At 41.6% G+C, this 26,428-nt stretch overlaps 1 protein-coding gene across 13 annotated transcripts in view; it reads right to left on the minus strand.

The window, feature by feature from the left end:
* Liprin-alpha (PTPRF interacting protein alpha) overlaps positions 1-26,428 on the minus strand; it is a 575,925-nt gene that overhangs the window by 68,872 nt on the left and 480,625 nt on the right. For all 13 annotated transcript variants that reach the window (XM_083119089.1, XM_083119079.1, XM_083119080.1 and 10 more), the window contains exon 4: positions 2,572-2,646. In XM_083119089.1, the coding sequence (XP_082975215.1) occupies positions 2,572-2,646 (75 nt within the window). The remainder of the gene's footprint in view (positions 1-2,571; positions 2,647-26,428) is intronic.

Consider the following 26,428-nt stretch of genomic DNA (forward strand, 5'->3'; position numbering starts at 1 on the left):
ACATTTTCCATTTGTGTGTCTACCACTTTCTGAGGTATGGATACTTGATATACACTCCATTTCTGCTTTGTTGATCAGTACCATTGCTAATATATATAAAACTTTAGATAATCATCCTGGAAATTTCATTGAGTTTGAGTCTTGTTGTTTGAAGTCCACTTTATGCACAGATAGGCTAATTGGGGCTGCACCTACAGTTTAAAATGGGATCCGAAACACTATGTGCCCCCACCAGGTATCAAACCTTAGACCCCTTGATTACAAGGTGACAACATCAGAGAATTTCTTTGAACAACAAGTGCTAGCACACACTTTGGTTTGTTGAAATATTCACATTTTACAGAATGGTAAAAAAGTATATTAGAAAATAATAATTATAAAATGAAACTCATCAAAGAAAAAACAGAAAGCATTTACAGCACCATCTTCCAGACTGGAGAAACTCTCCTCCAGGAGATCCCATTTTGTTCTTTTCCTTGGGACATGTATCAGTGTCTTCTTCCTCTCTGATCTAATCAGGAAATCGAGTGGCAGGGAATTCCATTGAACAGAAAAAATTAAATTATCGTGAGGATGGAGCTCAGATTTAGACACTTCGCAAGAGAAGTGAGGCTCCAGGGAGTAGATTCTAAGAGAGGAAAAAGGAAGGATTTAGAGAAGAAGAAGTTCGCTCATGTTGAATTAAAGTGTTCTTTTAAAATTTTGGATATTGTGTTTTTATTTTTTTTAAATATTTGGAAGAAAAAGGAGAAGAAATCTGTGCATTTTAGAGAGTAAAATCGCAAAAAAAAAAAAAAAAAAAAAAAAAAAAAAAAAAAAAAAAGTAATATATTTTAAAGCACATATCTGAAAGATGCTCAATTGTTTCCACTTAGAAGATGTGTTTGCTCTAATTTTTTTCTCATTGATTGTGGCAATTTACTGTCTGAATATGCTTTTCGCAGTATTTCAAATACTCATGAAGGGTTTTTGATAACGGAAGGTCATGACCTTTTCAGAAAAGCAGTTGACCTCAATTTTTTACAAAAATAGTTTACCCATCAATACATAAATATATTTACCATTATTACCAAGTGCAACATTCTGTAATAACTTTGCACACATTTGTTACTGTCCTGTCAAAACTAGACTATCGAATTAAAGGACCAACCATTGTTTGGGAAGTGATACATATTCTAGTGTGATGCTTCAACATATATCATACTTGCACCAAGTAAATTAGCTATTATTGTTTATGTTATCCTGAATATATTATGTCCTCTTAATTAGCCATACAAAAGTGATTTTTTATTCCAAACATTTATTACTATTTAGCTGGGAACCATACTATAGAGCCACAAATATAGAAAATTACAGAAATTGAAGTAATTTAAGCACATTTTTGTATGTTCACTAGTACCATACAGAAAAAAATTCTTGCAAGATTGGGGGTGGAAGTTGACTTCTTTATCGGTTCCTCAATACTTTGTTTTACAGATTTCACATATACAATATTTCGGTAAATTTCTCGTATCGGACAAACGGATTTCTTCAAATTTACAGGAGAAATTACTTACCGAATGCAGTTTCTTTAGACTTGTGGAAGTTCGGGGAAGTGTTTTCTTGCATCGTTCATTGAATTTTGCCGGTAAATCATATATTTTTCGATATAAATGTGTGACCGATGCACGAAAGCTCTTGCATCCAATAACTTCCAGGTGGATGTAGCCTGTGTCTGATGACGTAATCCCGGTCAGTGTTTCCAAACACGTGTTTTTGTAACTGAAGAAGGTACGTTTCCGCAAATGGTTTGTGGGGCTATGTGTCAATGGTTCGTGGGGCTATGTGTCAATGGTTCGTGGGGCTATGCGTCAATGGTTCGTGGGGCTATGCGAGAATGGTGTGTGGTGCTACGCATATTTTTTTCGAAAAGTCACCCTACCTAACCTAACCTTACTGGAAATGGTTCGTGGGGCTATGTATGAATGGTTCGTGGGGCTATGCGTCAATGGTTTGTGGGGCTACGTAGGCATTTTTGGTTGCAGTGGGGTGGAAACACTGCATGCCGAGTACGGTAGTGAAACTGTGACCGCCATTTTGCGTGTTACCGAAGGCAAAAAGAAACGAAGAAAACTTACTCGATATGTCGCAAATAGAGCTTATTTCCGTGAAATAAGCGAAAAGCCACCTTCAGCAATGTTTCTCAATGCAGAATACGTAAGTACGAATATTCAAATTAAATGAACTAGCAAATTTCAGCCGTTTGTCCGATACGAGAAATTTACCCAATATTTCTTTCTGGGAGATAATACGATAAATAAAACCTACAGTATCAAACCTTTAGGATCAATGCTTGAAGGGAAAAGGGGGGGGGGGTTGTTGGTATCTTCCTATCTAGGAAAATTCAAGCAGAGCAACCCTTCCCCAGCAGCTACAATGGTGGTACCATGCAGCAAACACCCCCACCCCACCCTAACAAATTTCCACCTAAAGCATTGTCTGGAATACTAATGATGTCCACATGCAAGGTCTGCAAAATAATCTTTCACAAGTGCCTATTTGCAGTCTAACCAAGAAAACAATTGCACTTACTTCTTCTTTGGTGGACGTTAATTCTTCTTCTAGGGCTGCTACTCGTTCTAATGCTACCCGTAACCGTTCCCGCACCTGGAAGAGAACAGACAATCTCAATTACTATTCGTTCATTTATTCATACTTACTTCTAATACAGCAACACTACTATAACAAAACAATAGATTCAATAAATCCAGATATGTTCTGTGAGTGAGAACATGTTTTTAAATATACTTTTCTAGATACACCGTGTACAACATTTTGTTAAAAGTTTTATGTTTGATAAAAAATGCAAAACAGATGTACATATCACTTCCTTTATTAAGAAATAATCTGAAGAAAGTAAACAGTTATCTCTTAAAGTTAAGAACAGATGAATGAATGTTTCCCGATTTAGGAAATCAAACAGACAAATCCCACCTGATAGCCATTATACAGGGTGCCATTTTAATGGCGTATAGAGGACATCAAAACAAACAACTTTTCTCAGTAACATTTTTCTCGTTGGTGCGTCGATTCGACGCTACAGCCGTTCAAAAATAATGCCCAGAATATACATTATATTATGTGTTGCTTACCTTTGAAATTTTGAGTTCTTTCATTTCTATTTTGTCATCTGTTCAGTGTGTCACAGACAACTAGTAGATCAGAAGGACGAAGTGGATAGACTAAATTGTAGATGCCAACTTGGTAACTAGATTTGCAAATATTTGACATGCAAGCTGAGACAAAATTCGATATGACCACTTCCACTTGAATTCTATTTTCTTGCTACCATTTTTCGTATCGTTTGTTTACTTACTGTTCAGTTACAGAATGTGTTTGCTCGTTTCGTTTTACGGTACATAATGTGGCTAATTGTAGCTATGTCATTTTTCACAGAATATGTGTGTGCCTGGCAACACTTGAACGCATCGCTTCACTACGGGATATGACGGCACAAATGCAACCAAATTATGTGTGTGGTTGCCAGCATTCAGGCGGCAAAACGGGCTTTTTTAAACGACTGTAGCCCCGAAATGATGCACCAACGAGAAAAATGTTACTGAGAAAAGTTGTTTGTTTTGATGTCCTCTATACGAATCTGTGGTCCGTGGGCGCCATTACAATGACACCCTGTATAACATAAACATTTTCACCCATTCTATTCCATTAAGAAGAAAACCATCTATCAGTTCTTAAAGATCCGCATAACCACATCGTACAGATAATAACAAAGTAGAAGATTCCACTTAAAGGTAACCCAGGTCAGTCAATAGCTATGTGCATTGATAGTGGATCGTGATGACGCAAGTATACTTAAAAAAAATCAATTACGCTTTAGACAAGTTTTCATTCTGTTTTTCTTAATGTGAGGAAGGATCTGGCAATGGTCCCGAAATGTCAGAACTATTACAGGACTTATAAACCACACGAAAATAGAGATTTTTCACTTCATTAATAACCTCACTTGGCTGATTTAAAAAAAAAAAATCTTCAGGAATTGTTTACAACAGAGAAAGGCAATAATGTAAACATGTGGAGGGAGTATTCTACATAGATGCATTAAAGCAAGTCACACATAAGCAACCCAAGGAGTTTAAAATAACTAAGTGTATAATGGATGACAGAATAAATGTTAGCAAAAAGAAAGAAAAAACAAGAACTACATAAAAAGTTAAATAAAATGCCAGAGATAGCCAACACGCACCAGAAAATTTTGAAAGAAAACTTGGACATGACAACTGATCTCTTTATAAACAAAGGTTTCATGAAAATCCTTTCAAATTCTGCATGTTACCAAACTTTACTGCTATCTTTTCAAAACATTATGAAATCTTCATAGAAAAATCTACATTTTAACTTGTGCAGCGAGGTTAAAAAGATAAAAAACAAAGAAAAAAGAGAGGAAGGGAGGGCCATAATCAGTGGTCGAGTTCCAAGCAGCAAAACCCCCACCCCACTTCATCTTATGTTTTAAGTGTTTTAACTTTGATAAAGAGGTCCCGGGTTCGAATCCCGGTCGGGCTTGGTTGTTTGTGAATGTCCATTCATCAATTTCATCATTTTCATTACTCATCCCCATCTTCGCAAATTAGCCAAGAGGCACAAAACGCGAAGTAAAATAAACTAAATCAAATCAAATCAAAAAACTTTGATAAAGACTTGTAGTAGCTTTGAATCACCGAGTGTATTGAAGAAGTTTACCACTTCAGTGGTACCTTCTAACAGAGCATCTTCATTACTTATTAATAACAGTTATCACTCGCATGTGTTACCTGTTTCTAGTTACTGAGGAATGACCCTTACCATAATAACAGCAACAACAAACACTCTCCTCGAAGCATCAATATTGCTCAGCCTCTACAAACAGAGTGGTTGATGTATGGTTGGAACGATCACGTGAACAAATGTTTGCAAAGCAGTGAAAGCCCCTGAGGTATTAATGATACCAAGATGTTAGGGGGAGAAGGTGTAAAACTGTTGTTGATCACACATTCCAATTTCCTTCAGGAAAAGGTATTGTTTCAATAATTTTAATGCAATACTACTAAAAAATTTTGCCATACATACTCTATCTATCTGGAGGTCATCCTTACCTTTTTGAGCTAATTCATGAAATACATTGCCACTCGCACTGATGTACAGGGTGTTTCCATGATGATGATACAAACTTTCAGGGATGGAGAAGGGCACATGTATCAATTTTAGATAAGGAACCCTGGTCCGGAAACGACTCAGTCGAAAGTTATAAGCAAAAATCGGTGTATGAGATGTAATACTTTTATTACCTGCAAAGTTTCACAAGCTGCTACATTCACAACAGTTGTTCAATGTGGCGTCCCTCAGCTTCGCTGCAGGCATAACATCGTCGCACAAAGTACTGGCATACCCATTGGAACAACCTCGGGGTCGTTCGAACAATGTTACATTCAGCGAGAATTCTTGCCAGGAGACCCTCTTCAGTCTCGACAGGTGTCTGGACAAAACTTTGTGCGACGATGTCCTGCCTGCAGTGAAGCTGGGGGACGCCACTTTGAACAACTGTTGTGAATATAGCAGCTTGTGAAACTTGTGCAGGTAATAAAAGTATTACATCTTCATACACCGATTTTCGCTTATAACTTTCGACTAAGTCGTTTCCGGACCAGGGTTCCTTATCTCAAATTGATACATGTGCCCTTCTCCATCGTCCCTGAAAGTTTGTATCATCAGCCTGGAAACACCCTGTATATGCATACAAAATGACGGTGGTTTCAAAATTAACGCATGCAGCGATGGGGAGGTGAGATGTCGGCAAGCACACATTGCATTTATTAAGGGTGTTATTTCAGATCCAGCTGGGGTTAGGAAAACCATGAAATAACCTGTCAAGAGAGCCGAAGACAGAATTCGAACCTGAGACCTTCAAATTATCCTCATTTCAAGGACTGTAATAAAATATGAAAAGTTACTTAAAAATTAGCTTCATTTTCTGGTTTAAGTAATACTGGTAACCATCTCTGTAATGCTAATACACATTCAGCAGTAAAGAAACGTAAGATGATCTGATAAGTGGAGGCACTAGAACGATGGGCAAGGCAGAGGCCCAGCTGCACCAATCAAACTAGAAAAACTAGGTAAACAAATTCTATTCTAGTCCAAACACCAACTTCTAAGCGTTTAGGGGTATACTAACTGTGAATGCCCCCCAGAAATTATTCCCGCACTTGCTCAATTCTTTCTGTCAAGAGCCTGATTCTAATCACACCCAGACACTTTTCAATACTTGAATACTATTTTATTCTCTTTTCCAGTTTTCAAATTTTTGCTACAGAATTCCTAGGGAAATATTGCTGTCAACATCAGAGTCCCTGTATTGGTCCATAGCAGGAAAAAATCGCTTCAGGAAAATCCGTCCACAATGTCTTGCTTTAAACAAACGCAAGCAATCAAGCGTGTTGAAACAACATTCTCTGAGGCGCTTATTGCGTTTGCTCTCCGGTTGGAGGCAGGCATCTATGTGGACTGCTCGAGCTTTCGGGCTATCGCAAAAATCAGGTAATCAATCGAAGGATTCTCGAAGTTAAGCAACATTCCAGGTGAACACAAACGATGGAAAAAAAAACTGGTCGTTTTTTTTAAGTTAAGTACTGCGTCACTGAAGCACCATCCATATTGATCCACTCGCTTTTACCTCCAACTCTGCATGGCTGACATTCGTCGGAGTTCGCAGGTGCTCCGTGGCCCCCTACATACATGAAAACGTCGGCCGGGCAGTTATTGAATTCCGAAGTTAAACGCGGAACGAAAGAAAAACAAGCAGAGGACAACAAAAGAAATTTCCTTTCATGTCTGAAACACATTTTCGTCTCCTCCCTCGTGGAACAATTTCTGTACTATATGGGACATGCTTAACTGGGATACCATTAATCGTAACTACAGAAGCTTCACATGGGCGGGTTATGCCCCCTCTCCACGCCTCCGATTCTAAAAATGAAAACAAATATTCCATCACCGTGTATAGATACTGTCCTTGAATTGAATCTCAAATTTAATTTTAAATATATTAGATTATTATCAGTGATCACAGAGGAGGCAAATCACACACACACAAAAGAGGTTGTTCTTGCTATAATCAGCAAGTGCATGTTCGGTGTGGGGAGGGGGTAAGGTAAACTGCCCATTCCAAGGAAATGCCATTAATCAGTCACCAGCTTTCTCATGAAATGTTTCCCTCATTTCCATGCCTAGATTTTTCCCCCATCTGTACGATGATTCTAAATTACGTCTTTCTAAATTCGATACAGGTACTAGGGAGGGGCAGTGAGAATATGTACACACACCACTGCAATAAAGTGAGAAAAATATTCAAAATTCTTTCAAACATTGTAATTTGCAATTTTGTGCGGTTTTAACTTTAATGTAATTACTGCAGAATGTTTATTAAACAAATGGGAGAGGGATTAGATCGGCTACAGCCTACTCTCATGTACGGCCATGTTTTAAGCCATTAATTTCTACCGAAATATGAAATGTCACTGTGAGTTTGGAGAACTAATCAGTACATAACACATCGCCCAGATACGGACACGTGTTGCTAAGAAATAGAAGCAAAGACTGAACGCTTACCAGCCCGGAGACCGGAGTCAATTTACTGGCTTAGAAGCGAATTTCAGTGACCGAAGAGAAATTATGAAGGAAAAAAAAAAGATTATTTCTTTCAACTTGCAAAATCGAAATGAAACCGCGCCTCTTTGATCATGCCAATTGATATGGAAAACTAGATGAGATATTAAAGGTTTCAGACATTATTGCGGTCAAAGGGGCCGCAGACTCTAACCCCGCTACCCCACCCTCAAAGCCATTAAATCTAAAGTTAGTTTACGATAATTTTACTTGCAGGAAAAAAAAAAGAAAGGCAGCATGGTGTTTCTTATGATTCACATATCTCTATATTCAACTGCAGGGTAAAAGTTTGTGCAATGATAATCGTATGAATTTAGTTAACGCTTAGTTCCATCTTGAAGGGTTAAATTACATAGATGTTTAACATCTCGGATTTTAAGGAGCGATTCTGATCTTTCACAGAAACAAGGCTTTTGTTACAGGAGAACTGGTCCAGTGACAGGGCAAATTCTAAGTCATATCAAGATTAAAAGTTGTGTAGATATGTAAATTTTCAACTTACTTTGAACAAAAATGCTTCAAAATGCTAAAAACATAATACTGAGGTAACGGGTTGTAATTTTAATTGAATTGCATGATGTTTGACTTTGCAAATAATTTAGGACAGTTTTGAGGCCCTCGACGGTGAGAAATTGCCGTTTTTGGCTTTCCTTACATGCCATCGGAACATTTACTAATAATCAATTGCGAGCTTATCGCGCTAACAAAACAATGTAGCTGTAATAAAGATTCCTCGGAGCAGGAATGGTATCGAGACGAGACCTGACAGTCTCTCAATGTTATCTCGATTTCGTCTCGTTCTTGCCTGGAGTGTAGAAAAATATACTGCACAAAGTGTAACAGTTTTTCTGTTTGACAGCTCGCTTCGAAGTTACGAACCCTCGAACATTTTATTTTTATCTTGAATACATGCAACCATGTTGCAAATGCTCATAATTGCCATAAACGTATTGACAACATTACTACAAACAACCGTAAAATATGTTTCGTTAAGGTAAATTTTCCAAATATCGTACCCAAGTCTCGAAATAGATCGAGAGTCTCGGACACTAACTCTCGGTCTCGTCTGTATTTTACAGAGGCCTGACTCGTTCTCGGAACCTCAGAGATTTTCTGTAAGTTTAGTTCTGCTGTTTTGGATTCCTTACGTCTGCTGAAGAAAATTTGAAAATTCAGGCTTGCTTCGTGGTCAGCATATTCCCTAAATTAACATCGCTGAACAGGAATTAAAGCCGGAGCATTTTCTTCACCGGGGCCATCCGTTTCCTTCGCATTGCAAAGAAGGCAAAACATCAGACGCGCATGTGGCACGCCCCCCCCCTAAAAAAAAGCCTCCCCTGCGGAGGAAAATGCCAGGTCGCTACGGTCAGCGGAGACCTGTAATGTGTCAGCGCGACACAAACAAATGACACCTCCCGGACAAATACAGCTAATCCCAAGGCAGCAGGTAATCCTGGCGTACACCAGGCATGAGGGCTTTGTGATTAATTGCGCCCATCCGACCGACTTCTTGGAAACTCATCCGACGAGAAACCGTCACGGCCACACGGCCGGGAGGATACATGCAAACATTTTGGGCCTTTTTTTTTTTTTTTATCGCTGTTCTTGCAATAGTCTCTGGGATGCACCAAGATCTGTAATCTGGAGTTGCGGAGCCTACTATGAGGTGGCGCCATGTACAGGGTGGGGGCATATTGTATCTTCAAACTTCAAATGACAACGGCAGGCGGCGAGTGCTTATAGTAACTTTTTATGGTTATGAAATAAAAATATACACATAGGCATTATTTAATACAGTGTATAATATGGACATACAGATATTAGTGAACCTTGAAAATAACCCCCTCTAAATGTCCTCCTGCTTGGATGCGGGAAGGCTTCCATGACGCGCGTCTCAGCATGTCCTGTGTGAATAGCGCGGTGACTGACAGTTTACAACATTACCGTCCAGTCTCAACTCTCTAACCCACGTCAAAATGCTGTGTCTGTCTCTCTCTGGAACAGGTGCCTGGCGATCTTCATTGTTCCGCCGCAGTGCCCGGTGCCTGTTTGGACGAAGGCTTCAACCGCCGCAATCCGTACCTGCACCGGTCAACGCTCCAGGTATACTAATTGCCTGACTCCCAACTCTCCACGAATGTAGGTATGCCACACATGCGCACGTGCATTCTGGCAGGGTTGTCAAATCAAATTGCTAGATACAATAAGCGCCACCCTAAATATTTCAGAAAGAAAACCCTTTCATTCACACGGGATTATTCCAAAAGCAATTACCACATGCTTTCAGTTTATGGTTGTGTCCGGCAAAACTGTTTCGATATAGTGTTCGCCAGTTGAGTGCCTGAGCGCAGTAGGTGGTCGTCGAACATAATCTCGCCACCGAAGTTCCCGGGCTCGAGTCCCGGCTTGGGTGTGCTATGTGCGTGTCCCTTCATCAATTTCGTCTATTCATCATTCTTCCGCATCGTCGCGACTAGTCAAAAGTGAAAATGAAATAAATAGTCTGCTGCAGGCTATAGCAAGTGTTTAACACATTGAAGCAAAATGAAAACTTATGGTAACTAATTAATGTTGTGAAAACAACGTTTTGCAAAATATGTGATTCTTTAGGTCAACATCAACACTCGACAGAGATAACAAAAGACCGCGCGCGCGCGCGATTTGACCCCGCTAGGTTATTTGCTTTGGGCTACGTGAAAGGTGCGTCAACAACTCGACAACCATCCACTAAACACTGTCCCAGCTAACTGTTGAGCAGGGTCGCGCATAGCGGCAGAGGAGGAGGGAAATCGAGTGGTAAATGCGCAGCGTTGCCAACCCTACTGTTTTGACTGTACATGTATGGAAATTTCATGGCATGTACGGACACACTGTTCAGTCCTTAGTCAGTACGCTAAATGTACGGATTATCAAAATTTACACCTGCTGTTCTATCCCTAATATTTCCCTAAAAAATTCTTAAACCAAGAGTACGGACCTGAAGACAAAAATACGTGTCTCAAATACCCAGCTCTGGCGTTGTGTTATGGTCCGTTTGACATGTGCGTACGGTATTGTCGCTTTCAAAAGTTTGCAACGCTTCTAGAGCGAAGCAGGGAAATCGGGTAACTCCCGTCGCCCATTACGCAATCCCGTTTCTCTCACTGTTCATTGGTGGAGCCGTCTAGCGTCACTACTTGTGCAGAGACTTGTTCTCGTTCGATGGTCTACAGTTAGCTGGAACAGGGTAAAGCTCAAAGAACTTCAACCTTTCCTTTCACGTACTACACGCCGGTTGCTATTTTTTGCTGGCTGACGAGGCTCTAGTGCCGAGGCCAACAGCCGGGATAATCCTCTGCGGGGCTTGTGCTATGTTGTCCGTATCTGTTTGTGATTGTCCCTTCATCATCTCATCACCATTCATCTGCATAGCAGAGACTAGTCAAAGGTGGCAGAAAAAAGACGCACAATAACTACACAGGAAAGGAGGGGGGGGGGAGTTTGTTTGCAGTGACCAAAAAAAAACAACACTTTCTGATATCCAAACATCTGTTTAAATAGGAGAAAAAATAAATGATTGTTCAGCACAACCAATTTTCTTTAGCAGTTGTGTATATTTGTTTAGCAACACCAAATATAATTACCAAATTTTGTAAAGGTAACCTAATTTTTGGTTTATGGCTACCAAAACGCATAACGACACGTGTTTTGTTAAATAAATAGTTTTTGTATAAATAAAATCAAATCGCTCTCTCTCTCTCTCTCTCTCTCTCTCTCTCTCTTTATGGTGTGTGTCTGCTTCTGTGTCACCCTTTACCTTAGCACAGTCCTGAAAGAAAATGGTAATTCCTGATACAGGCTATGTAAATGGGCTAAGACAATTTTAGCGTGGGTTACAACACTCTCTCTCTCTCTCCCACCCAGTGGCGACGCGTCCGAAAAGAGACCCACATTTTAAATATGATAAATCATTACTTTATAAAGGTTAAGCTAACGTGTCTCAAATACCCAGCTCTGGTGTTGTGTTCCTTCCACTCGCGAGTATCCACTCATTACTTCCTGCCACGGTAATTAGTCGTGGAAAACCTGAAGCCACCTTCTAATGACACAAACACAGCGCACGGGGGTGGGGGGGGGGGAGCCACGGATGAACCAAGCAATTAAGTCCGGGTTCGGGTTTCGCTTCCGCACCACTTACGGACGTCGTAAAAAAGCGGCAATGTAAGGGGAACAGCGTCATCATGTTGCTCTCTGATCATATCTGGTATTGAACTACACAAAGGACTTGGTTTGATGGGTAACCGACCACCTAGAAATCTAAATATTTGGAAGTTGCGCCTACACAGGACTAGTAAACAATGACGGTCCAAGACTGTGTCCGAAAGGTACAAAGAGCAGACTTGAAGTATGGTCTTGACGGAAGTGACGTCACCTAGTGCAGTTCGAATGCGCCAAGTACACGAGCCATTGAGACCACAGGGCGGAGCACATCGTTGCAGGTTTGATCACGCGACTCGTGGACTCGTTGTTAATTTGTTTGAAATCACGGAGGTAGAAAGCCAGCAAGTTGTTGGTTGAAGTTTTAATGTGTGGAAATGTATGTAAAGAACATTTGAAAATGCTATGTGATTTCTTTGGTGAAAAACAAGGTGTTAAAAACGCGGGAAAAACAACGTGTCCTCAGTTTTATCTACTGATCGTATTTACGCTGCAGTCGAAGTGCAGTTCGAAAGACTTTCACTTCCAGTCGACAACTTCGAGACCGAACTGTTTGACCATTCTCGAAGTATGCTCGCTTCAAACACGGTCTTGCATATTTCGGACAAGGCCTAAGACCTTAATTTTCGCTGCCATTCAGTTACTGTACATAAATGTCAACGACCGTTTTTAAAGATAGAGTACATGTACTATATCCCGGGAATTTCTGGAGCAAGGCCGCGCATAATCGAAGAGAAGGGGAGACAGTGAACAGGCGGAGAGAAGCAGTACAAGCTGCTGCAAAGACTTGTAACCGGCGCTATGTTTACTTCTCGTTGCGGTTGCAGCAGAAAGAGCTAAAGACACGAATGCACCTGCGCCCCGACACAAAATATTTGCGTCCTGTTTCCGTAAATTAACAGGCATGTTAAATTTTAACGGTAAAACAGTGTACATTTTTACGGTAATTCTAACGGCGCACGCACATTATATGAAAAAAGGCTAATCCGAGCAAGGCCCGAGGCTTGAAGTGGATTCCGGAACAATGTGCGACTCCAATGGAAATCGAACCCAGGACCCTTTAATTACAAGGCGACAGCGTTATCCACCATACTCTCGGGGAGATGATCGTTAAACTAGCATTTACTGCATCTTACTTACTTTTGAACTTTACACTTGATAGTTATTGACTCCTCACTTGATATCGATTGCTGTCTCTCACTACCAGACAGAAGGCAGATCTATCAATCCATCAAGTTTAAGTTTAGAGCTCTAGTGGTTTCTGACACGGCAGTCGCACAAGGTTTCCTTTTCACAAAATTTGCTGATTCGTGCCTTAATTAGAGCGCCCAACTCTTAATACAGCGGAAAAGATTTGAAAGATATACAAACTTATCGCGAGAGAGGGTGTAATTGAAAGTAGCACCCACGCTAATCCTTCAGCTTTTTCTGTCACGAACAATTTGTTACAAGAGCTCGCCGCTAGGCTTAGGTCGGAGGCGAGTTAAGCCGTTATTCATTCAAAGGTTTCATCAGTTCTATCCAATTATGGTCACTTGCACCCCTCCCCCGTTTTATAGGCAAGGTTCATCCTGCCACAATTCCCGCCAAAAAGGAGGTGTGTCGCCTGCTGGAATACATCGCTAGCTATCGCGTGATTTCTTTCATCCACTGATAGGAGCGCTGGACAGACAGAACATGTTTTGATCTCTGCCAATCAGGGCTCGCCGTTTGCTTTGTGAGAGGGAATTTGAATACTTAATACTTGGTTGACAGAGGGGAGGGGGAGAGCGAGAGGAAAAGAATTTGCCCTCTAAAGGCCTGAATAGCTATATTCCTATTCCGGAATGTCTGGAGTAAGAGAACGCGAACTCGTCCTGGGCGCACGTTGCGGGTGTGCGCCTCGTCCAATGAACGCGCGGAGGGGAGGGGTCGCGCGGGAGGGGGCGACTCGACTATCCAATCGCACCCTTCTCCACCTAGTCTGGCCCCACCCACAAGCTAGTCTGGCCCCGCTCACAAGCTAGTCTGGCTCCCCCGTCGCTACTCCAGACATTCCGGAATAGTTGTATAGCTCACTGATATTTTTTGCGTGACCGATCGACGAACTCGTGCAACAGTCGCCACGATTGTATCAGATATACATCTGGCAGTAACAGAGAACATACGACAGATCACTTAGTGACGTGACATGGGCGTCCGGAAGGGGGAAAGGGGAGGCGTGCCCCCTGGAAAATGAAAGTCAACAAAAATTATATATTTTTCACATATAATTTCATTACAACCACAATAATAAGTGTTACTTATTGCATGAATATGATAAATTCAAATTTAAGCAATGTTTTTTGAGGGAACAACACTATTATTGAGGAAAATGTGCCTTGTTTGCTCCCCTTGGGAAAAAATACCTTCCTTGCCCCTCCCTGGAAAAAATCCCTGCGGACGTCCATGTGACGTGAACTGTATAACAATAAAGCATTCTGCCCTTCTCACTGAAGACAATGAAAAATAACAAAATGAGAAATTACCATGTACATGTTGTTTTTACGAGTACTTTCGTACACACTGTCAATATGAAACTGGTTCATTTCGATAGAACCTTTGTGTTCAAGTAAGCTACGCGCAAAATGGAATTCATACACACAAGTGTTTTGCATATATTAACTTCGGTATTTGGCAACTGCCTCGCTGGGAAAGGGGGGTGTCCCCACTCTAGATATATCCTTGACCAGTATAACAAATTCGTTCCTTCCTTTTGAGGTTCTACAATCCTGCACTTTCAATCAAGCAGACCTCATTTTCCTTCGGCACATCGCCACTGGCGAGAAGTTTAACAGAAGATCCGCTGTTACTTACGCAAACTGCGGATCCGATGCGACCAAAGGCCGTGTTGAATCTGTTCAAATGGAAGCACTTTTGGATGCATTTACATGGCACGAAAGCATTGTTTGAATCCGATTGCAGTGTAGAGCTCGTGAATAGAAAACAATGTCGCACCTGCTATTACAACCAAACAAAGCACTCGCTGATGTGTTGCAAATGCCCAAACAACATATAATATGCAAATCGCATAGTTGAACCAAATTCGCGCAGTAACTGCAGTACGGAGAAACAATGATATAAACGCGGAGAAAATTTATCTGCATTAATATATCAGTTTAGTGTATGTATGTGCGCTATGAAATTTTCATTTCATATTCTTTTGTTTGAACTTCAATATTTCAGTTTCTTGCACGGAAATCCTGACCGTTTAGCACGTAAAGCGCTTGCTGCAAACGTACCGGCATTTTGTTGGAGTCGTTATCGGCGACGACACCGTACGCACCGATAAAATCGGGGTTCTCGCCGATACCTTGGACGGGGAGCTCAAAGTAATGGACAAAGTCTGAAAGCGCAGATGGCTCCGGCCTTCACTTTACAAAAATGACAACTAAAATTTATGACTGGGCGTCCGTGTCCTGTTTTTCATTAGCCGAGGCGCAGCGGGGATTGGTCCGACTGTCAATTTGTCGAGGGGAGTTCCCACTGCACACCGACCTGTCGGTGGTCGTTCCGGAAAATGTAACGTGCAGGACCACGTGCGCAGCTGTGCCATTAACCCCGTTGATTTCTGGTGCTGACGATATCTGTGTCGGAGTGAGTGTGCAAACGGTCTTAGCGTACTGATCAGCGAAAGATGAAATAAAATAGCCTTATGTATCCTTCTGTCAGTCCGCGTCAACTATCGATATCTCAGAAACTGCAAGAGCTATAAAAACAAATATGGTGGTCTCATAGGCCAACCATATATTAACTCAATGTAAAAAATCCCAACTCGACCAGCCTGACCGTGAGAGGATTGATTGATTTGGTGTTTTAAGTCCACTTTATGCACAGGAAGGCTAATCGGGACTGGACCTACAGTTTAAAGCGGGATCCGAATCACTTGTGCCTCCACCAGGTATCGAACCCGGGACCCCTTGATTGCAAGGCGACGACACTACCACTGCGCCATCGGGAAGCCCTGACCGTGAGAGGAGACAGTCGATTAAAAGTGAACTTTCGATAACTCGCAAACATGTGAATATCTAAAAATTTCTCGCTCAATAGAAGATACTTTAACGTAACGTAAATTATTGTGATTGACCTATCCGTCAGTTTGTGAAGGTTAAGGTATTCAAGCCGACCTCCGGGAAAGAGTGGCTAGCACGGCGCGCAAGGACGCCAGGGGTCCCGGGTTCGAATCCTGGCCTAGGAATAGTGTTATTTGTGAGTGTCTCTTCTTCAATTTCATCATTCATCCTCATCTTTGCGATTAACCAAAAGTGGCAGAAAAGCGAAGTAAAAATGAACGAAATCAATCAAACATGGATTCCAAAGTTAACAACCGACACATTCTTAATGCTGCGTTATCTTCGTAACCATTTGAGCTATAAATATGAAATCTGATCATATGAAACAGCTGTGAATTATCTACTTGATGCGATATTCTTCCTCTCGGGCGAACAGTATGTCTGTCTGTGAATGGAGGCCAACAATGTGACAGTAATCAACTCTATCCGTAAAAAAATAGAAGTACAAATATACGTATTTTGTGAGTAAAATGCTGTCAAAAATTATCAGTAAATTATAAAATTGGATTCAATTAATCTTGTCAGTAGTACGTCAAAAACTTATAAACTTATATATATGCCAATGTACCGGTTAGTACTGTGGTGCATGACCGCCTGCCCTAGCTCGCTTCGTGACTAATGTTAAGTCATCATATGAGAAGGTGCATGACCCAGATTTCCGCGAGGACGGAGAATGAAATAGGCGAGGAGTCGGAGAAGAAAGGTTAGTTCTTGATCGTGTGGATATAGGGAGTGATCGAGCGGTTGTTACAGCTAGCCTAGAGGTGACCTTGCACCATAAGCGGCAAGTATGTGTTTTCCGCACATGGTCAGATTTCTATATTTTATAGTGATTCAGTCTAGTATCGATTTTCTTTCACTTTCACTTTTCTATTGATTGTGTATTTTGACGCAGTCATTCGGGGATGGTTCCCGAATATCACGGGCATTCTCTTCTATGTATATCGCCCAAAGGGGCTCTGTACATGGTGGAGGCGTCGAGCAGTAATCGTGGATTTTATTGCGGTTAGTTAGAAAATGCAGTTCCTACTTGTTTAAATGGAAAACGTGTTTAGAAAACGAGCTTCAAAATACACTCATCACAAAAAGTTTGGAATATTGTTATATTACGCGATAGGTTTGGATTGATTGATTTGGTGTTTTTAAGTCCACTTTATGCACAGTAAGGCTAATCAGGACAACCTGAAGTTTAAAGTGGGATCCGAACCTTGACGTGCCTCCCAAAGGAATCGAACCTGGGACGCCTTGATTACAAGGCTACGACGATTAGACGATAGGCAGGGTGGCATAAATCAGCGAAAACACGAAAACGCGCAGCAGACAGATACCATGTATTGCTGAATTCCAAGATCTTGCCTATCACGTATTGTCTAATGTAACAATATTCCAAACTTTTTGCGAGGAGTATATATCTCCCCGAAGAAGTATGGATGTACTGTTATAGAAATATAACTTGTTAAAACTCTTCGCAATCAATATATAAATAAGGACCTGGTAAAGGTAAATTTAATTCGCTTGGCAGAGCGCCAGACGCGAGTAGGTCTGGTAGAGAAACATTACCCTAAACATCAATAATGATTAATTCCGACTCTATCAACTGGTTGCCGTGATTGCCCCAATTGAGTTATCCGAAGCGCTAATAATGTGGGTGCGGTGCTGTAGCTGCATAGTAGATATCTGCATTACAGGACATCGCGATAATGACTGAACGCTATGGGGTGCTAAGTCAGTTTGTCATGTTAATTTGAAACGCATAGGTACTGAACAATCATGCATTTTCGCAATTATGCATATACTTACAATTGCGTTACAGTATAAAAGGTAAAGGTACCCCTTGCAACATGGTGAAGGCAAATGAAGGGAATATGGAGATATGACCCCACACGTTTACAATCTCTGACATATGTGGTGCGATCAACAATCTGCCACCTTAACCTACCCGGTTGAGAACAGCGATTTGACCCCACTTTAAAGTGTAGGTCAAGTCCCGATTAGCATACGTGAACAAAGTGGACTTAAAACAATTCGATTCAGAGGCCGCCTTATACACCACCACGCCTCTCCCAGCACGACACTTCATTTCAAACTAACAAGACCGTGCACGCTAGGTACGCCTCCCCCAACTACATCTCATCGAACCCGGGTCTCCCGTGTGGCAGTCAGACGCCATACCGACTAGACCACCGCGGCTGCTGAAAGCACAGTAGACTTAAACTTTCGAGAACGAACGGTGAACTGATCAAACGGTTCCAGTATCAGCAACAACTACCTCTATGCATACCAGCTGGAGAAAAGAGTATTCAGCGCACATAAAAACTACATCATGAACAAAACCGGAGTACCGAGATCGTACTCAGCGAGTTTCAGAACAAACGCAACCAGGTGCAATCCCCCTTTGATCCTAATTCAACGCCGTGACAGTAAGAACGCGGTAGTAAGTAATACCTGCTTAAGAATTAGGCAGAAGTTTGCTTTTCCGAAAGGGTGCCCCAGAGCCGAAGCGCAAATAATGTACACATCAACTAGCAAGAGCCGCAGCGGCGGATCACACACGGAATGTTAATTTGCGGGCGCGGAGTTTTGTTCGAGGAGCACGACCCGGGAAATGAGAATTCCTTACGGGCCAGCAAATTGCCGCTGCAGCACCACAACAGGAGCAGGAGGCGAGGGGAAGAATCCGGCCCTTTCTGGAAGGGCGCGCCCTTCGCAGCGGTAACAAAGATATGGTTAGCGCAGGCGGAGAAACTTCGTTATTCCGGTGGTGCATTTACGAGCTTCTTCAGTTAACAATCTGCGAAACAATATGCCCCTTTGTGCACAACTATTATGAGCATCAGTGAAAGAGATGCCACGGTCCCGCACAGGACTCCAGAAGAGCGTCGCTGCCTACATCAATCTACACGCCCTCGTGCAGGGAAATACACAAATCTAAGAAGTGTGCCCATCTCTCCCACTGGGAAACGAACAGAAATCCAGAGGATGGTGGGACTTAGATCATATATGTACGTATATGTGCGAGTGCGTGTGTACGCTCGATAAGTACATACCCCTGCAAGGGATCGAACCAGGATCCATGGGTTACGTGAAAATTGTTTAAACCAGTAATTATTGAGAATACCTCAATGCTACTACAGCTATGTCCAAGATTGGGTTTGTTATATCTTGTACGCATACCTCTGGAGCAAACGAAGGAAAACAAGTCTCGGTGCGCAAGTAGTGACGAGGGATGGCTCTACAAATGAACACGCGAGAGGGAACGATATTGCGTGGAGGAAGGAGGGGAAGCGAAGGCAGTTACCAGACTTAAAGAAGCGTGTACAGCTTCGCTCTGCCCACATGATCTCTTCCCCTTCTCTGCCGTTATGCGCGATATTGCTCCAGAGATACCCGAGACAGGGTATAGACCTATATCTTATCTGTTTATTATTTAAGTCCGGTCTCGAAATTCAGAAAACAGTGGCGATGAGACTCGATGCGCTGACCACGTGTCACCCAATTAAAAAAGTCGCCCTGGAAGGATCTGGCACTTAGAGCGTTGTTACGTCATGCAGTTTAGTTTATTATTAAATAAGTACATTTTATGTTCAGATAAAAACCTACAGTTCATTATAAATCACAGGGACTTGACGCATTTTGCATATAATAACTACAACATATGTCACAATTCCCTAAAATTGAATTAAAATTATATTCCAATTTTCCGAGCACACACACCTAACTCAACATAACACGAACCATCCTAGACAGACGCAGATGGACCCACTCTAACTAAAATCTCACAAGCTAACCCGATCCCACACCACCCCCTTATTAGCAACCACAGTGACTCAAAGCATTGAGTGAACCATATAGCACGTAACTCTAATAACCACAACTCATTTTAAAAAGTGGCCAAATTAAAAACGTGCATGGAAATTTGACGCAAAAACTGCTTATTCTCACTGCAAGATAAATATTCAGACCAGATTTCATGAACATTTGCAGTTGAATATTTGGGTGTCGTGTCGTTTGCGCCGAAGCTTCTTATAGGTTCATTTCCGCCGTGACATAGTCAAGATCTTCCTTGGCTAGTTTTACCACAATCCAGAGTGTCAGCACCGCCGCGCGCACGTGTGTTTATGGCCACATGGTGCATAGTGCATAAAGTGGACTTAAAACATAAAATCAAACGTGTGTTTATGACGTTGGAAAGCTGTGTTTACACTGAAATGTTAAACTTATTTAGAGTGTCAAATATGAGTTTTTTTTACTTATTTCAAAAGACGTTACACAGGATTACTTGTATCAATTTTATTCCATTTCCCAATGTAGATCCCTCATATATACTTTCATCTTACATTCATTTATCAATCACCTTTCTTTTCAATCAAAGATAAACACAGCTGCAGCTGGGCAACATCATAAACACACGTACGTGTGGCGGTAATGACACTCCGGATTGTGGGAAAATCCACCAAGGAAGATCTTGACATATGTCGCGGCGGAAATAAACCGATAAGAAGCCTTGGCGCAAATGACTCGGCGCAAGCGACACGGACTCCAATATTTGGAATTCATGTAATCCATCAACACCGTCCAGAATATTGAACATTAATCTATTAATAATATACACGAATGAATTCTTTCAACATCCTTAGTAGCGAGTGGGTGTCAAAACTGGGGAGCCAGGTCAGTTTACTTTTCCTTGTAGTCAAGGCTTAGCATCTCGAGGTCATAGCACGGGAGTAAAAAGTTGCAATCGCCGATACTGCTGGGAAGATATTAGAATTGTCCAGATTAGTCGCTCTTCTCATGAAATACGACGTCAATGGAAATTGCAATTATTCAGACTTAGCAACTTCTAGCTAAAGTTGGCAACCATGGTAAGTGCAAAAAATAAATTAGGTATTGTACTAAAAAATAATGATACGAAGTTTCAACAGCAAAAGCAAAAAACGCACACAAGAGGTAATTTTCACCATTTCCCCGCAGCATATGACTGTGGGGACTGCGAGGGTCACCAATATGCAAAGAGCATGCGGGAGGAGAGGATGACTTATTGGGCAGAGGCCGAGTTAATTAAACAGCGCTCCGCGAGAGGCGCTGCGCTCGTTCACCGACACGAAATAATTTAAGGCTGGATGCTGGCCAGGAGGCTCTCTTCACAATGCGACTGCTGTCTACATTTTCCGAGGCGAGAGACGCAAAGCTCTTCACTTACACTGAAATCTCGGTAATATGTTTCCTATGCGACTACACCCCCTCCCCACGACCCCACGACCAGGGAAAAAAAAAGCAGCTCTGCTGGGTGTTAGACCTTCCACACATTTATTTTTGAAAAATTGCCCTTGTTGGATAACGAGCAAATATTCAAAAGTTTGATAAATCAGATCTGTTCACCTGTTCTTCTTTAAAAGCGGTTATAATTCTCTTTGAGTGACGTACTGCTTATAAAGTCACCGTACGGTACGTTTCACTTTTATTATCGGGAGCAAAACTTGGTAACCCACACTCCGTTCAAAATTGAGTTAAACATTTCAAACTCAATATGCTGACCAAGGCAGAATTTATTTTATTTAAAACATAAACTAAACGTTACGTTTCAACCTTCTAGCAAGGTCTTCTTCACACTCTGTACCAAATACAATTTTTTATTTGTATTTGTATTTGGTACAGAGTCTGAAGAAGACCTTGCTAGAAGGTTGAAACGTAAAGTTTAGTTTATGTTTTAAATAAAATAAATTCTGCCATAACACACAATGTAATGGGTAAACAAACTTTCACCTGCGTTTTTCTCGCTTTCATACTTTTGTGGGTAATCAAGTTTTACTCCCGAGCCGCTCAATTGTTGACAATCTTCATAAAATGATTGTTTTACAACGTATCCTGCCATTTAACGCTCATCCCGAGACGAAGATAAATTATATTTAGGTGAAACTGATGAAGGAACACTTTCCGATGGCGTAGTGGTAACGTCGTTGTCTTGTAATCAATGGATCCCAGGTTCGATACCCGGTGTAGGGACACAGGGGTTATGATTTGGATTCCACTTACAACTGCAGGACCAGTCTCAATTAGACCTTCTGTGCATAAAGTTGAATTAAAAACAAACTGAAAGGAACGCACACAAAGAAACAACCATGGAGAAGGTTGAGGATAAAAAGGGTTGACATACAGAGTTGTCTCGATAAACGTAAGAAGATCCAAAGTATATTCACTGCACAAAGAAAATGTGGGGTGATATCCTGAGACACAAGAGAATAATAACATTACCGAAGGAAGTTCAAGATAAATTGAGTTTATTTTAAAGTACAATTTATGCACAGAAAGGTATTAATCCAGATCAGCATATCTGAGCATAAAGTGGACGGAAACAAATTTTCACCAATGTGGCAACACAGGGGAATTTGGAGAGCAGTCTAATTTCGTTTACCCGAGTGCACTTACGTTCCGCCGATCACTAACTACACTACAGAATTCAAGCAGAAATACTATACTTGTGCCTTTAAAAGCTTGAGATTCATATCACCTCGTGTGCACTCGTGGAGGCCAGCACTCAGTGCGTTGCGAACACTATAGTGTTGCTCAGCAGTCCACACGTGCATTCGAAACTCTCTTCCACAAATAAGGAGAGTTACCCGGTGGAGGCATATTGCACAGTGGTTTGGTTCCCACTTTAAACTGTAGGTCCATTCACGGTTAGCCTATCTGTTCATAAAGTGGACTTAACAATTCATTTAAATTCAAATGCGGAGAGTTAACAAGGCCTGATTAATATCTTCCACAGTCCAACTTTCCTCTTAAAACTTGACGCCCACTGATACGCGAAGAAACGCGTTTCCGTCGTCTCAGTGGGCGATAACCTGCAGACTTCTGGCACGGAAATTCTCACTTCGGTTCCGCGCGTTTCCCCGTAGTGGGCGTTACAACATTTGATTTCAATAGAAGCAGAAAAGAAAAATTCTGTTGCGTTCTGTTGCCGCGTTTCTAAGCGTCTCAGTGGGCGTTACGGTTGAAACATGTACATGTGCAGAAACGATAAATACATAACATTAGTATTACTCCTTACTCTACCATCCTGCTTGTGCAAGATTTAATTTTCTTGTCCAAATATATAGCTAGCTTTAAGCGACCGATTTCAAGGAACGAATTCTTTTGGTTCCTCCCCCGTTCAAGAACTTTCCGCTTCAATCTGAAGCTGATTAGTTAACGCAGGCCTCCCTTCCAAGGGCTCGCATTTAATTAACAACTGAGTCGCCTGATATCTGCGCTGAATTGCCAGCGAGCAATCTGACCCTGTTACTTCGGAATCAAGTTTCGTAACTTCGTTTACGGCATCGTGCAGTTCCTGTCCTCCCTTTTTTTACGGGGAGATTTTCCCTAATGCTGCAGTCTCGTTTGACCTTCGAAGGATACAATCTTTTTCTCTTCTTTCTTAGAATAGGTTCTGCTTGATTCTAATTCATGATTTATTAAAACTGATTCGAGGCAATAAATTGCAAGAACAGCCTCGAGGTCATATTCTAATTTCGAAAAGATTAGAGGTTTTAATTGCAAACGTTTGTAACTGATCCTTGCGTTTGCTGCTCTTAAAAAATTCGGAACTGGATTCCTACGAACAAAGCATCATAATATTTCTTTCCTGGCCCAAAGACTAAACAATTTCATTGGAGAAATGCAATACAAGTACCATGGGCATTTTAAGAGCATTAACGGCCAATACATAGTTAATCTAATTAATCCTAGTTCATTTTAATAATTCAGTTTTGGCCGCCGAGCGTATTCAATGGGATACCATTTTAATGTGACATTAATCGTGGACACACAAGTGTAAACTATCCGCTGTGGTAGTTTCAGCCCACAATCATCTATTGCATTTTCATATATCGTTATGTATTGATAAGATACTAACTAAACTACATTTTAACATGGAGATAATGACTATGTTAACTTAAGTTTCAATTTCTTTTGCGTCTTGCACTTCAAGATCCATATTTGAGGGCTCACAAATAAATTACTGTTATGCGTGTACTACTGGGCTTCGAACGTTATTCGCTCGAGCGAAGAAGCTCCCAATTCCGTACGTTATCTAGCGTCGTCCGTGAGAACTATTTGGAGCTCGAGCGAAATCCTTTCACTGAAACACTCTAGTGCACACAACTACAATTTTAAATTTCAGTCATTATCATTATCTATCTTTAATTGATTGCTTTGCTCTATTTTACTTCGCTTTTCTGCCTATTTTGCCTTGCGAAGATGAAGATGAGTGATGATATGGATGAAGGAAACCTCACAAATACGTAAGCCCGGAACGAGATTCGAACCCAGGACCCCTGGTGTCATAGCGCTATCTTTAAGCATGATAAAAAATATGAAATCTAAATTTGGAAGTTTTCCTTACTGTGTCAATCTTTTTACTACAGGCATGGATATAATATGTAAGAGTCTGTGTCGCGGTAGCTCAGTCGTTAGAGCGTCTGACTACCATGCGAGAGACCCGGGTTCGATCCACGGCGGGAGAGAACCGGAATTTTTTCCACCTGTTTAAGTGGCTCCGACGGCCACCGAGCGTCATATAAAGTGGGATCCTTAAGGAAACTCTGGGGGGTAAAGGCGGCCAGTAGCGTGGTGCTGATCACACCATCCCCACATTCGGCCGTGAACAAGATAGTGTGGGATCCTAACTCCACACCCTCTATAAGCCTTCACGTTGTGGAGCAAAGCACAGGGGAGCACTACTTTCTTTCTTTCTTTCTTTTTTTTTTTTACTATGTATAATTTAAAATGGTTTACTTCCGAGTCTACCCATAGCAGCGAGGTGTGACGAGACATGATGTGCCTGCAATCACGAAAATAACGGTTGCGTCCCGTTTTTGTAAATTAACAAGCAAACCGTTAAATTTTAACGGGAGAATATTATTAACTTTGCGGTCACTTAACAGTGTACAAAAATACACGAAACAAGAGTATGAAATGCAAAACCATTTTACAGAATTTAGTCTAGAGAAACGATTTCACAAACCTTTAGGTTACAGAGAAGGGGGAGGGGAGAAACCAGAACAATTGAATAGCCAACCAATCTGGAACCATACAAATAGAAATGTCCTCCCTCTTTCCACTTCCAACATCAGAATTTATTTCCCCCACCAGGTTTACGCCGTAAAACACACAAACCATATCGGTAAGTTATTCCACACTTTAGAAAGTAACTTACACACTTTCAGCCGAGCTGAAAAATGTTGCGGACCAAATTTACAGCCAGTTGTTCCAGCCGAACAGGAGGCCGAGGCGAAGTTCCGCGTCGATTTACTCCGGGAGACCGAAAGGACCTGAGGGAAATATCAGTCACCAGTGATTGTGACGAATGAAAAGGAGAATGTGCCACATTTTCATTCCCTCAACTTCCGTTTTACTCATCTCGGTTGTGGGGGAGTGCCTCCTCGCGTCAGCAGAAATGGAATTCCTGCGGGAGTGAATCCAGAATCCGGAACGCTCTTATGTCATTTTCTCCATTAACCTGTGGTGAAATATCGCTGCTGAAAATACTCCGTAGTTTTTAAGCGCACCACCTAGGATTTTCACAATTTCATCCCTTTTCAATGATGTCAAGCATCACAAATACAAAGAGAAACCAAAGGTATATCAATCCAAACACATGCAGATAATGTCCGAGGTGTCGAGATTGCGAAACGAACAATCAAATAGCGTAAAATTATTCCTAGACAGTGGTGGCGCCACGCTTTCTTGTTTGGGTGGGACACTTTTTATTTCTAATGTCATTACGTGACCGGCGGACGGGATCGACTGTGTCTAGTATCGTTCGGAACTTCACCTCCACATTTCTCTGGTACAACGTGACTTTTCAATCAGTGCTATGTGTTAAAATACAACCAGAGTCCCTCAGACTCATGTGAGCTACAAACTCTGTCTAACTGAAAGCCGAGGGCCATAAAAAGAAGCTTTTTTACCAGTTACAAGATATCGGATTGCCCGAATAACACAGTCCTCAAACGGTGACCACGATCCTCCGACTCAGTGTTGCTAACTACGGACGAGCATGGCCTCCAAAAAGAAAAACAGCAGCAGCCTGGACAAGAGATGCAGTTTTCTGGAGGCAACTCTCAGCAAATTGGACTCCAAAGTGTCGGAGGCTTTGAAGTCCCTACCACAATGTCAGCCCACGGTAACAACGGCCGCCGCAGAGACAGTTTCAAACAGCACCATCTTCGAATGCCTCCAAGAAGAAATCAAGGATCTTAAGAACCAGATATTGGAGCTGCGATCAGATATGGATAGTTTGCACAGCAGAATGCTATCACAGGAGGAAGCTACAGACGCTGCTCAGCAGTATAGCAGGAGAAACTGCCTTCTCCTCCATGGAATCTCGGAAACGCCAGATGAGGACACGATGAGGGTTGTCACGGACACTTTTTCATCGAAACTCGGCATCACTCTTAACG

Source organism: Lepisma saccharinum, chromosome 3 (genome assembly GCF_977018435.1).
Source record: "Lepisma saccharinum chromosome 3, izLepSacc3.1, whole genome shotgun sequence".
NCBI classification, from domain to species: Eukaryota; Metazoa; Arthropoda; class Insecta; order Zygentoma; family Lepismatidae; genus Lepisma; species Lepisma saccharinum.